Source organism: Balaenoptera acutorostrata, chromosome 11, assembly GCF_949987535.1.
Source record: "Balaenoptera acutorostrata chromosome 11, mBalAcu1.1, whole genome shotgun sequence".
Lineage (NCBI taxonomy): Eukaryota > Metazoa > Chordata > Mammalia > Artiodactyla > Balaenopteridae > Balaenoptera > Balaenoptera acutorostrata.
The window spans coordinates 74257873-74272296 of record NC_080074.1 but is presented as its reverse complement, the minus strand read 5'-3'; the positions used below and the strand labels follow the sequence as shown (position 1 = coordinate 74272296).

Genomic DNA, 14424 nt, shown 5'->3' with positions numbered 1-14424 from the left:
ATGTATAACAATTTCTAAAAGCTAGTGTTAAAAACTATATTCCCAGGATTATGTTATACTGCTTATTCATTAAGTCATTAATTCAAATATTTGTTGGAGCCTATTATTCTTCCATTTTACTCATTGCAGGAATAGTTTACAAGAAAAGCTGAATTAGACTCTAAACCTTATTTCTGTGAGCCTGCTTTTGACCTTCTACCTGTTATATTTTTCCTGGCTTTACCCATTTTATAGCAGAGCAGGTAGTACCAGTCAGTATACTGAAGTTCTCTTGTAGATTGTGTTTTCAATTTTTTGGAAAATTCTTAATGGTTCTAGTTACCAGAGATATGGAAGGCAGAAATATTAGCTAATCTTAAGTTGTTCAGGTGGTTCATTTAAAAATTTTAAAATATTGTCTTTCCAGACTCTGAAGTGTTTGACACATTTGGACTTGCAAAGTAATAAATTTACATCATTTCCCCCTTACTTGTTGAAAATGAATTGTATTGCCAACCTTGACGTCTCTCGAAATGACATTGGACCCTCAGTCATTTTGGATCGGGCTGTGAGGTGCTCAACCTTGAAACAGTTTAACCTGTCCTACAATCAGCTATCTTTTCTTCCTGAGAATCTCGGTGATGTGGTAGAGAAACTTGAACAGCTCATTTTAGAAGGGTAAGAAAGGGGTTCATTGAAGAAAAAAGGGTCGCCTCACTTTGAAGTTTCATAAGGTTGACATACAATGACATTGTTTCCATAGTAATGAGTTTTACATGGTAATGTGATAAAAGACTGAGGAAATTCATAATACAGCTTCTATCAATTGACTTAAATTTTTAAAACTAATTTTAAAATTAATAAACATGCTTTAATGCTGTTTTTGAAGATATTTTGACTATTTTTCTTCAAAGCATGTGAATTTATGCCATTTAATCCTAATTTTGTCTCTTACGACTAGAAATAAAATCTCAGGAATATGTTCCCCTTTGAACCTGAAGGAACTGAAGATTTTAAACCTTAGTAAAAACCACATTTCATCTCTATCAGAGGACTTTCTTGAGACTTGTCCTAAAGTGGAGAGTTTAAGTGCCAGAATGAATTTTCTTGGTAAGTGTTTTATATGTCTTCTCCTTCCAGTCCTTTTGAGTGTTGTATGGGTCAAATGCAACAAATAAATGTAATTGCATGAGCGATATATGTACATTTTAGGTGGGGATTTAAAAGTGGCATTTCAGTTAAATATTATGCTGGAGTTTTAAATATCAAGTTAGCAGGTTGGTGATAAAAAGAAATGAGCTGTTAAGCCGTGAAATGTGGAGGGAACTTAAATGCATATTGCTAAGTGAAAGAAGCCAATCTGAAAAGGCTACACACTGTATAATTTCAACTATATGACATTTTGGGAAAGGCAAAACTAAGGGGTTAGTAAAATAATCAGTGATTTCCAAGATTTGGGAGGAAGGGAGTGATGACTAGGTGGAGAAGAGGGGATTTTTAGGGCAGTGGAGTTAATTTGTGTGATACTGTAATGTGGATACATGTCATTATACATTCATCAAGACCCACAGAATATAGTACACAAAGAGTGAACTCTATTGTAAACTGTGGACTTTAGTTAATAATAATTTATTAATATAGGCTCATCAATTATACATACAAGTATACCAAACTATTCTAGTTGTTCATAATGGGGGAAAGATGCATGTGTCTGGGGTGGTGATGGTGAGGGGAAAAGGTAGATGTGGGAGCTCTCTGTATTTTCTGCTCAATTTTTCTATAAACCTAAAGCTGCTCTAAAAAAAGTCTAGTTTTTAATATTAAAAAATTAAAAATTTTAATATTAAAAATTGTATTACAGTATTTAACATGTTGTTATTGTCATAGGCTAAAATGTCAATATCTTGGACTGCAGATAGTCATTAAACTGTGGTTCCTTTTACAGGATTATACTAAAAATGCTTATAGTTGCCTGAGCTGCTTGAAGCAGAAATACTGAGTTTCCTACTGAAGTTTCTTCAGCAGTTTTTTGGAGTATAAGTACTATTATTATTTTTTAGAAATAAAATTAATTATTTAAAAGTTTTTAAATTAGGTTAATGTGTGTTCATTGAGCTCTTGCTCTGTGCAAAATATTATAATAATACACAATATGATCATCACTTTTGTTAAAAATCCTGGCATACTCTATGTTCTCTTAGCATGTGAGACAACAGGGAATTATGTTCATTTGTAGCCTGTCTGAAAGTTCTAATATTGAGGAACAGAATATTTCTATGGAAATAAATGGGAACTTTCCATATTTTATCTTCCTTAATGGAGGCCATGCATACCTTGCCACCCACATGCCTATTCTATAGCTGACTTGGTAAAATAATTTTTAATACTGTTTAATAGCAGAATATAGTTTGACAACTTACTTTAAGATATTTTATTTTTCCAGAACTTTGAGAAACTACTAACAATAAAATCCATATTAATTTGCATAGAATTATTTTCCTTCTTTTTCCCTTCCTTCCACCCTCTTTGGATATTGACCATGTTCTTACCATGAGAGTGAAACTGGGGAATAGAGTGATTCACTCACTAGTGAGTAAAGCAACCCAGTCTCTGTCCTTAAGGAACGTGTAGTTAAGTTCAGAAGACTGTCATTGAATAATGATGGAATAAATAAATGTAATTGTATATCGTACTAAGTGCTGTGAGGAGAAGTTTCAAGATGCTATGAGGATACCTCAAGGGGATCTGATCCAGACTGTGGAGGCAGGGAAGTGTGTTTGTGTCTGTGACGTTTAATTAAGTTAGGTCTGGAAAGAAGAGCATCTGAGGGACCCTAAGGCTAGCTTATGGCCAATATGTTATCTCAGCTGAATCTCACAAAAATCCTATAGGGTAGGATAGGTATGATCTCTGCTTGTCTAATTGAGGAAATTGAAGCACTGAGATTTTTGTGTGACATGTTCAGGGGCATAGAATTAATTAATTAGTTGTGAAAGCTTGAACATACCTGTGTTCAAAAAATCTGTTTGCACTGCACAACTTTGTAATAATTTTAGAAGTGGTTTTATATTTGAAAAGACGCATTATGGAGGTCATACCTGAGTGGGACTACAACCATTAAAAAGTCCCATGTGAAATGAAGTTTCAGTTCTTTGATTTTATCAGTCTTCCATATAGAATCTGAACCTTAAGACTTTTAATTCCTAAGTGGAGAATCATTTCTACTAATTTATTTTGCTACAAATACTTTTTGGAAATAGGTGAGGTATATAGCATGTACCTTTCTGCTTCTCAGGAAGACAGCGTCTAGTAATGTCCTGGAACATTTTGACCCTCGAAGATTTTCTGGATAAAACATAACCCATATTTTTAACCTTGAAAATGCTAAGAAATAATTTCTCAAGCCACTTTCATAGAACCACAGATTTTCAGATCTCTAAAGAATCTCAGAGTTCATCTGATTTAGCTGCACTATTTTACAGATGAGAAAACAGTCTGTATGATTTGCTCAGTTTCCAAAATTATGTTCCATAGAATTATATTCCTTGGAGGTACCTTGTACTGTATTTCCCTTTTGGAAATTTATAAAATATACCAGAATATTGACAGCTCTGAGATATTTCACTTTATTTTGCATAATATTTCCCTAATCTCTTTTTTTTTTTTGTAAAGTATGTATTTTTAGTCTCAAAAGATATAAAATACCTTAGGAATAACTGACAAAATTGGCATATCTGTCTTAAAGGGAAATTTGGCATTTCTAATGAAATTGTAGATGCCCTACTGTTCAGGAATTCTACTAGTGGTTATATACAATAGAGGCATCCTCTCACTGTTCACAGAAGACCCTTTTGCTTTTTGTTTTTTTTGACAATTTGTTAAACATTGTCATAGGCACTGAGTAGTCATCAAGTAAGCATAAGCATAGGAATATTTATTATGGCATTTTTCATAGTAGCCAAACATTGGAAAGAATGTAAATGTCTATCAACAGTAGAATGAATAAATTGGCTGTATTCATACAATGGAAATGCTACGTAGCAATTAAAATAAATGAATAAGATGCATTTATCAACATGAAAAATAAATCTAAAAAAAATTGTTACATGAAAAAGCAAATTGAATATAGACATGTATAATATGATAATATTTATGTAATGCGAAACAGTAATATGTATTACCTGTGGATACATACATCATAAAAGTACAAAAACGTATCGAAATAACACCAAATTCAAGGTAGAAATCTCTGTGGAGAGGTCCCTAATCTCTTAAGATCATATGATCAAAGAATACTTTTATTAAGTAACATCCATAATTATTCCATAGAATACTCTTTACAAGATGGTGTTATAGGGAATTTTTATTTTTATATTATATTGTGGATTAGTAAAATATTCCAAAATGTTTTGTTAGACTTACTTCAGAGTAATTTGAATTAATCTATAATTTATGTCACATAATATCACACATAATTTGAAATGAATATTCTAATGATTTCTACTTTGTACAGATGTTGGACAGATGAATTTATATTTAGACACTTTTGTGGCTTTCAGGTTAAAAGAGTCTTATGGTGTATTGTTTTAATGTTTTGTGGTTGTATTAATTTATTTTAAAAGTAGAATTATTTTATTGTCAGTGTGAGAATGGAAATTAAATTATGTGACAGATCATTGGTAGCTGCTCTTATTGTAGAATCTAATGGAAATCTAGTTAAAGTGATTAAAATGTCCATTATCTCACTTTCATTTTCTCTTAGCTGCTATGCCTTTTTTGCCTTCTTCCATGACAAGCCTAAAATTATCTCAAAACAGATTTACATGTGTTCCGGAAGCAATTTTAAATCTTCCACAGTAAGTTTATTATTTTAATTTTAAAAACCACACGAGGTGGAACAGAACCTTCAGAAACATGGTTTTAACTTAGACATATAAATGTAATTGATTTCTAAATCTACTAAACTTAATGTTTTTAAATCTATGAATGTTTGACTTTTAATATTAGACAAAAGATGTGAATTGTTATTTGGACTTTTTAGCTTTTATATTAATTTAATGTGCTGTTGTGTAGAAACAATTTAAGAGTAATTAATTGTTGCATTATTATAATCAAATGAGATTGTACTAGCTATCACTTTAACTTTTAAAATTTCACTTGCTTTGGGGATTATGTTGCTAAAACACTATTAACTTTGAAATTTTACTTAAGTTATGTTTGAGTGACTTTTTGGTGAAGAATAGGATAATTTATGTCGTTCAAAGTATTTGGGGATATTTTTGGTTAATTTCATTAAAAATAAAAGCTTCCTGTTAACTACAAATCCAGGCATTAATTAGATTTCAAATGTGTTGTAATCTTAAATAGCTATTCTACTAGTGTTATTTATTATAAATAAAATCCATCAAGGTACATGTGCAAATATATACATATACAGGCAAATAATACTTAGTTATAATTTAGCCATGGAAGGTGTGAGACAGATGAATAATAGTTAATTTAAGTCTAGGTTTAGAATGTGTCAGACACTGTATTTTACTGCTTAACAATGGATCATCTTTTTAGTCTTCCTAATAATCCTATGAAATACTTACTGTTATCATCTCCACTTTATAATGAGAACACTATTTCATAAGAGAGAGAAAGTAACTTGCCTGAAGTCACAGTTCTTAAACACTGGTGGTTTGATTTCAGACTCTTAATTCTGACATACAGGCATCTATAGAATACAGGTGGTCGGTCCTATATTTTAAACATAGTTTATTCTTGAAAATGTGTTTGGAAGCCACCTATTTATAAAAGCTCATTAGAAGATGCATGTCATAAGAAAGCTTTCTTCCCAGAGAACTAAAAATATTATCCAGTCCCTAATTACACTATACCTTTAGACACCATCTTCAGGTATACATTTTAGTGTTTTATATGTATTTTTTAAATTTATTCTTTTGTTTCACAAATGAGCATGTGGCTGGCCAGCTTCAGTCTCCAAGCTTAGTCTTAAAGCTAAGAGACACTGCCTTTGAACAACCTGATAATTCTCAACTTTGTCTCAGTTGCATTGTTTGTTAGACATACATGTCTTATCTTTAATATAGTCAAATTAATTTTCTTGTTTTCAACATTTTTATAAGGTAACTGGGGCAAAATCTAGATCATTTAAAAATTAAAGCAATAATGTTGCTCTGCAGATCTGAATCTTGGTCTAGCAGGCAGTACAGCTATTTGAGCTTAGAATTAATTCATAATACTTCAAATATGCTGGATGAAAGGGATCAGTATACAGTCGTGAAAGTCCAGGCAACCTTTTACATAGTCAAATATACCACAATTGTTGACTATCTTTATTCTTCCTACACATGTACATTTACAAGTGACATGTGTTTTTCTGTTATTTCCTGCAAACTTTGGGTAGCTATTCCTGCCTGAAAGCAACAAATTTACATTGAGGGCCTACTGTATACAAGACATCATGCTCAATGTTATGATATTTTTCACACTGAGGCAAGCTGCTAAAAATGATAGTAAACTTAAGGACCCAACCTCTGAAGAATCCCTCCAGGTATGAGTGAAATTGAATAGAGAAATGGAGGCTACATATTTGTAAATCTTGTATAGAAGGCAGGAATTTTAATGACTGTTTTTGCCTTTGTTAATTATGATTTCTCATGCATCGTAAGTGTTTGTAAAACACTTGGTCTTTCATTATGGTTGACATTTTTATGTTTCTGAAGTAGGGAAATTAGGCCTCAATTTTGTTTTTATTGGTCCTTTTTAAAATGTTCCTATTGAGACATGCCTTTTTTTCCTAGCCCGTATATACCTTTATGCATACAAAAAACCACACGTATATACTCATATATAAATAATGTTAGTTGTAAAGTTATACCTTCTTCTCACTCTGGTGAAAATTACTTGTGATGTTATTTCATGTATTTTGGAAACACTCATTTGATTTTTATCTTGACATTGTATTGTTTCAGCCTGCGGTCCTTAGATATGAGCAACAATGATATTCAATATCTACCAGGTCCTGTGCACTGGAGATCTTTGAACTTAAGGGAACTCTTGTTTAGTCATAATCAGATCAGTATCTTGGACTTGAGTGAAAAAGCATGTGCATGGTCTAGAGTAGAGAAACTACATCTTTCTCATAATAAACTGAAAGAGGTAAGAGGTCATCTTTATTTGTTTAGAATTATTGCCAGTTTGAAAATATGCTTTTATAATTTGCATTATCACAAATAATCATTTCAAAATATGTTATTTGATATTGCTTACTTTTTGAATAAGATCTAATCCTACCCTGAGGTAAATGGGTATATTAACAATGCTTAATTTCCTTAAAAAATCACTTTTTGTGCTCTATTTTATTTTGAATATTTGTATATATATATTTAATTATGAATGTGTGTAATGCTTTAAGTGTGTCAATTTATCACAAAATCGCTAATCTGTTAACAGACTGTCAGACACGCTGCATTTCTCAAGTTGTCTCCGGGCCATATATAGCCTGTGTTTTTCAGCTGACATTCTTTTCCACATTCTTAAATTTCTGCATTCACCCAAATGGACAGGTCTCTGTTATAAATATGAAATTGATTATTCATTTGTCCCAGAAAACTTTTTTTTTTTCCAGGTTCAAGTCTATTGCCTATAAAAGCCAAAAAGAGTACAGTGTCTGAAACCATGAGGTTCAGAATAACTCTGAATATTTTTGAATACCTGACTTTTTTTGCAGCAAATTAATGTTTGCTATTATAGAAGTAATGAATATTGCTTAAAAATTTGGAACAGAAAAAAATTCCAATATTTATGCCACTTAAGGTATAAACATTTAGTTGTATTTTAAGAACAGTAAGTTGTACATAAGTCTGTGATGATTAGATCTTTAGTTTTACTGAAGAACACAGCGTGAGGGAATAGACTGAAGCCACAGATGATTGGTTTTGGATACATATAAAAAACTTCTTTACTTTCAGTGTTGTGAAGTGATGAAATATGTTACTAAGGCAGAATGGGTTTTTAAAGATTATAAATAAATGACATAGATTGGGGTAAGTCCTTTATATGTATGTTTTCAAACATTTATAATGAAAACTATGACAAGCCTTTGCAAAGTTTTAGAACTCTGTTGAGAGGCTGTGCAAGGTGCTGATGGGATCTCTGATCCTCTCTTGTTTCCTATTAGCATCTTGTGTTTTGGCAGCACACATTTCTTTCTTCCCACCAACAGGATTTACCCTTTTTTATTTCATTAAGATTCCTCCTGAGATTGGCTGTCTTGAAAATCTGACATCTCTTGATGTTAGTTACAACTTGGAACTGAGATCCTTTCCCAATGAAATGGGGAAATTAAGCAAAATATGGGATCTTCCTTTGGATGAACTGCATCTTAATTTTGATTTTAAACACATAGGATGTAAAGCCAAAGACATCATAAGGTTAGATAATTTTATTTTCATTTGTTTTTATTAAATTTGTTTCAGATATCCTTTCTTTGTGACTTTGATGGATATATAGTTACAATTTAAGAAAAAAATGTATAGTACCATCCAACGTTGATATGTCATTTGCCCTTTATTTAATAAATGGGTTTGTTTGGTGCCACTGCAGAGTTTTTCATTTCCTCCTAGCCAAGTTAAGGTTGAGAGAATGGCTTCTCCTTATCATGCTTTTTAGTAGAAAGGGACTCTAAAAGGAAATTATTACTATTTGGTCTCTTGTTACCAGTTATACAATCTAAAGAAATAAAGCATAGTATTATAACTTCTCAAGCTGCATTTCAAATAGCAAACTAGCAAATAGTTATCATATGTCTGTTATATCTTAAAGCATTATAGTTACTTAAGTGATATAAAATTACATCAATTTTGCCTAGGAAGCTGATAACCTACTCAACTTGATCATTTTTGAAACCACCAAAACTTCCACATATCACTGTTTCTGGTTTTATATTTTATGAACTTCAAATATCTTTAATAATGAACTTTATTCCACTCTTTGTTACTGTTTGAGCACATTAGTTACTGTTTGAGCACATTAGTCTTATTGTTACTGTTTGAGCCCATGACTCTTATTGTTACCTACCTGTAAAATCATTTATTTTTATTTCCACAAAACTACTGCTATCTATATTTATCTTACAGGTTTCAGCTCAGTTATCACCTCTCAATGTATCCTTGACTTGCCTATAATGTCCACTAAGTCAAGGACCATGGCTACATTTACTTACTATTTCATTCTTGGCACCAAACACAGAGTCTGGCATACATTAATAATTGTTGCATTACGAGTGAACTAGTTACCTAAATCTCTTCCTTAAAGTTTCTTAATTTATATTTAGCTTTTTGTCTCTTTTTATGAACAAAGATTTGTTTTTTTTGTTCTCCTGAGTGTGATTTAATTTGAAAAAAAAAAAAATCTTTTCACCAACTATGCTAAATAAATGTGACTAGCCCTCACCCTACACAATTATTTCCCATGATTTTCCTTCCTGAAACTGGAAAAGATGTTCATATAAAAATTTGTTCAATTCTTACTAAACATTTAGTAGAACTGGTTTTCGATGTATTATGCTATATTATCAAGCTACTATATAACTAAATATTTTTAAACGTATTTAACATTTTCAGAGAGAACATAGACCTGGAGTAGTTTAGAAATTGTAGTCCTCATTTGCTTTTTTAAAGAATGACAAAGAATGAATTCTTAATAAATAGACATTTGGACCATTGATTTTCTTGTTTATTGGTGATGAAAACAGAACATAAGCTGTATGTGAGAAAATGACTGATTTCAATAACAGCAGGTACAAGATCTGATCTGCCAGATCTTGTTTTCTAGAGCATCAAATAATTCACGAAAATAATTATGCTTTTTGCTCAGATCATCAGGATTGTTGGACAGATTCCTATTAGTTATGAGAATTAATCAGTCAATATTCCCTAAGATTCACTTATGATTTAGTTTATTTTTCTAATTTTAAACTGTGGCAACATTTTAACATAGTTAAAATATATCTTTCTATATCCATTTTATTTTTGAGAACATTTAAATATACTATTAATTTAAAGGTGGTATTGCTAGCCACCTGCAGCACTTCTAGTTAGTTTCAATTATTTTCGCATTAAGACTATTAGGAACAGCAACATATTATCTGCTAATAGTATAATCATTTATATGTATCAATTTATAATTTAACCAATATGTTCTCCCTTTCCATTTACATTATGTATATGCATGTATGATATATATGAATATATACATTATGTATACCATACATGAATATATGTAGCATACACATGTATAATGTGCCAAATATGACCTCACTATCAAAGTTTAGTATAGCAGTATGCTTATATACTCTACCTTGATTGTTTATCCTATGAGCTTTGTAAAATTTTATACTTTATAATTTTTAGGGTTTTATTTGTGTTATTTAAAGAAATTGTGTGTGTTTGTGTATAAAATTCTAATGAGTATTACAAACATTTTTGAAATTTTGATTATTTCTGGTGATAGAATGTCATTATATTTGATAATGCTGCTGATCATTATCAACTACACCAACATCACTAACAAAATATATGCATTAATAGTGCATTGAAAGACACATGCATTATTAGTTATGTGAGCTATGCACTCTTTTGCATACTGTATTTTAGAACAGTTTGATATTTAAAAGAACTCAGTGCATAAGAATTCACCTATATCATAAGTACACTGCTAAGCAGTTTATTTTATTTTTGTTTTTCAAATACCAGGTTTCTTCAACAGCGGTTAAAAAAGGCTGTGCCCTATAACCGAATGAAACTTATGATTGTGGGAAATACCGGGAGTGGTAAAACCACCTTATTGCAGCAATTAATGAAAATCAAGAAATCAGATCTTGGGATGCAAGGTGCCACAGTTGGCATAGACGTGAAAGACTGGCCCATCCAAATAAGAGGCAAAGGGAAGAAAGACCTCGTTCTAAATGTGTGGGATTTTGCAGGTATTTATTTTGCTAGAATTTTTTATTCACGCACCCTTTTAAAACAGGGATTTAAAAACTGAATTTTCTGTTCCAATACTGCAAAGAGGCCTGGTGGATCCTATGGAATTATTCCAAAGCCACTTATTTCTCCTAATTCTACCCTTGCCACCAGAATGGAGAAGCCATGGAAGGAAATGTTAGGAACCAGTACGTGCCAGCTGAAGCTAAGTAGCTGACACATGTGAAGAGTTGTCAGTCCCTAGTAAAAAGCCAGTGTAGTCATGTAACCATCATCTTTTTATTGTTTTTCTCTTTCTTTGTGTGATAAATAGTGGATAGTATCACTTAATTTTATTTTTGAAGAAGATGAAGAATTCTTGCCTATTTTCTGGAAGGCTAAAAAATTCTCTAATCTTTATTTAGGTTGTGAGGAATTCTACAGCACTCACCCCCACTTTATGACCCAACGAGCCCTGTATCTTGCTGTCTATGACCTTAGCAAAGGGCAAGCTGAAGTTGATGCCATGAAACCTTGGCTCTTCAATATAAAGGTGATCTGTTCTAATCATTTGAAAATAGAAAATAATTCTTGGAGTTTTTTGGTATGTAAGGTAATTTATTTTGGGCAAAAAGGTGCTTCAAATAGTCTCTTCAAATAATTTTTTAAAAGAAAGGAGCACTAAAATTTTGAGTTGGGAAATTTTAAGAGTAATTAAGTTGTGACATGAAAATAGTGTTTTCTATATTAGTGAGAGTTATAGAAACTGGAAACCCTTTTAAGCTATAAAGATTGAGATTTTATAAGTTAAACTATTTTTGATATTATTTCTGTTTTTTTTTTGGCTGTGCCACGTACCTGGCAGGATCTCAGTTCCCCGACCAGGGATTGATCCTGGGCCATGTCAGTGAAAGCCTGAATCCTAACCACTAGGCGACCAGGGAATTCCCTGATATTATTTCTTAAGGGTAATATGAACTTCCCTAATTTAAAATAAACCATAGTGAAAAAAAGCAATCTGTGCATCACCAACTCTGTCCTCAGAGGCAATTTAGTGTGAAGTCCTTCAGATCTTACAGTTTTAAATGGTCCCAGATTAATAGTATATTTGGAATTTTGCAATTTTTCCAATTTGTCCCTTGCTGTCATATTGTCAGCTATTACTTTATGTATATATGGTTTTAAATATATATGACTTTTTAGAATTGAGACCAAAGAAAGAGTGAATGGTCTTTGAATGATGCTCCAGTGGGCTCTTCTGTGAGGCAAGCCCTTAAAAAGATTTGTCAGGAAATTTTGGCTCCATCAAGCTTGTTTTGTCATTTTGGTAATTTTTTTAACTTCCTTTTTTGACTTTATTATAGCTAGCCAAAGTGAAAAAATACTATAGTCGCAGTAATATTTGCTTTAGTGACTTTTTTTTCATTGTAGACTTCACACTAAATGACTTTAATATGAATTAAGGAGATTGAATTTACAGATAAGGAAGAGAAAATATAAAACAAATTGTATTACTCTGATATAATTTGGGGGTTATTAAATACTATTTTATTTAGAAGACCAAAGCACACTTAGAGAATAACCCATTTTAAGGCACGGAAAAATGAAAAGAAAAATGTACTATTACTGTTACGTAGGCCACCTGAAAGAAAAGTGGTAATAATTGGATAAGAAGGGGCATAAAATTGACTTTTAAAAATTTCTTAAGGGTAAGTTTTTTCTTAGGTTTAAGGAAGGAAAGGCAGTTGTTATTTTCTTCTTAGAAGTCTTGATTTCTCATTTCCACTCAAGTGAATTTCATAGAAAGTGAATGTCAGTGGAAATGTAAGCACTCTTGATTTTAAAACAAACACAAAAGTATTTTGTATCTTTCCCTGTAGGCTCGTGCTTCTTCTTCCCCTGTGATTCTTGTTGGCACACATTTGGATGTTTCTGATGAGAAGCAGCGCAAAGCCTGTATCAGTAAAATCACCAAGGAACTCTTGAACAAACGAGGGTTTCCTGCAATACGGGATTACCACTTTGTAAATGCCACTGAGGAATCCGACGCTTTGGCAAAACTTCGGAAAACTATCATAAATGAGAGCCTCAATTTCAAGGTAACATGGTTCATTGCCGACTTTAGGTAGTAGATAAATACAATTTATTAATTCTCATGTTGTGCAACTGCTAAGAAATGTCAAAAGTCTCGAGAAGAGAACAGCTATCTTAAAATTGTGGGGTTTTTTCAGAGCTGTTAGCGTTATTAAAGTACTTTCAATTTTAAAATTATTTATGCTATACTTTATTTCAAACTCATAGAAGTGGGAATAAAAATAATTTGAGGATACTGAGAGAAACTAAGAGGATATCTGAGAGGCTGAGAGAATATTCCTGAGAGAATCTGGGGACATGTTTCTGATGCCCTTTCTCTCCCAACTTCCTGTAGTGGTGATTCAATCAAAAGGATAAAGATGAATGTTGGGGTCTTGGGGTTATCTTTCTTATATTTTCCATCTGCTCCTTTCTTTTGGAGTTCTTATTTTATGCTCGCCTTGATTTACTTTGTTGTTCCTTCATGTCTCTTGTCACTGTGATCTCCCTTCCAAATATTTTTTTCTCAATATTGGGAGAAGTTTCTTTCATCTGATCATCAGGGTCACTAATTTGGTTTTCATCAATGTCTAAGCAATTTTCTAGTTCATACAAACTGGTTTTTTTCATTTTAAGAATTATGTTTTTGATTCCAAAGTTTTCTTCTGGTAAGACAAATGTAATTCATAGAGTTCATAAAGCACAAATAGATTGGTTAACAGTGAGAACACTTGTTTTTAATACTTGCAAGAGAAAGAAATTTTACCTGGGTTCTACAGACAGCATGGTATGAACTGTACTGAAAAACACCCTGAATAGTTCAATATAACAACACAATGGTGGATTTCACTGTTAGTCTCTGTTGGTTTAGCTCATTAGCACTAATGATCAAGGCCATGGCTTATAACAAGGGTCCTGTTTTGCCTGGACAGTCCCAGCATAATTATTAATTGTGTCCCACTATATTCTCAGAAGCATTCCAGTTTGGACGATAAATTATATGGTCACCTTGGTTATAACGTGTTGGCTAGTTAGCTTAGTTCTTTTCCATTTCCACAGATTATGCTCCTATCCAAAACCTAATGAGCCATTTATAAACGTGCTGGTCTTTGTGGTGCCCAGGGAGAGAATTTGCACATTTGTATCTTTCAGCACATTTATCCCAGTCACTAAAAGCTTTTACAAATGGTGGATCAGTGACATTTTATATAAGAAGAATGAAATATCATTTATTTGTAGGTTTTCTTACTTTTTTTGTGGGACATATGACTAAAGAGTAATATGACTTTTAAGAAGCAAATATACAAAATTAATATATTCAATTAAATATTCTCTTTACACAGGGAGTTTTCTTTTGAGACTATACCTGTGCTTACAGAACTTTGTTGTTATTTATAAT

General features: G+C 32.0%; 1 protein-coding gene across 5 annotated transcripts in view; it reads left to right on the top strand.

Annotated features, from left to right (window-relative positions):
* The window catches only part of LRRK2 (leucine rich repeat kinase 2), a 142756-nt gene that overhangs the window by 80678 nt on the left and 47654 nt on the right, over positions 1–14424 (top strand). For all 5 annotated transcript variants that reach the window (XM_057556675.1, XM_007168314.2, XM_007168313.2 and 2 more), the window contains 8 exons: positions 407–657; positions 941–1089; positions 4742–4835; positions 6960–7146; positions 8239–8420; positions 10743–10972; positions 11378–11505; positions 12833–13051. In XM_057556675.1, coding sequence (XP_057412658.1) covers positions 407–657; positions 941–1089; positions 4742–4835; positions 6960–7146; positions 8239–8420; positions 10743–10972; positions 11378–11505; positions 12833–13051 — 1440 coding nt within the window. The remainder of the gene's footprint in view (positions 1–406; positions 658–940; positions 1090–4741; positions 4836–6959; positions 7147–8238; positions 8421–10742; positions 10973–11377; positions 11506–12832; positions 13052–14424) is intronic.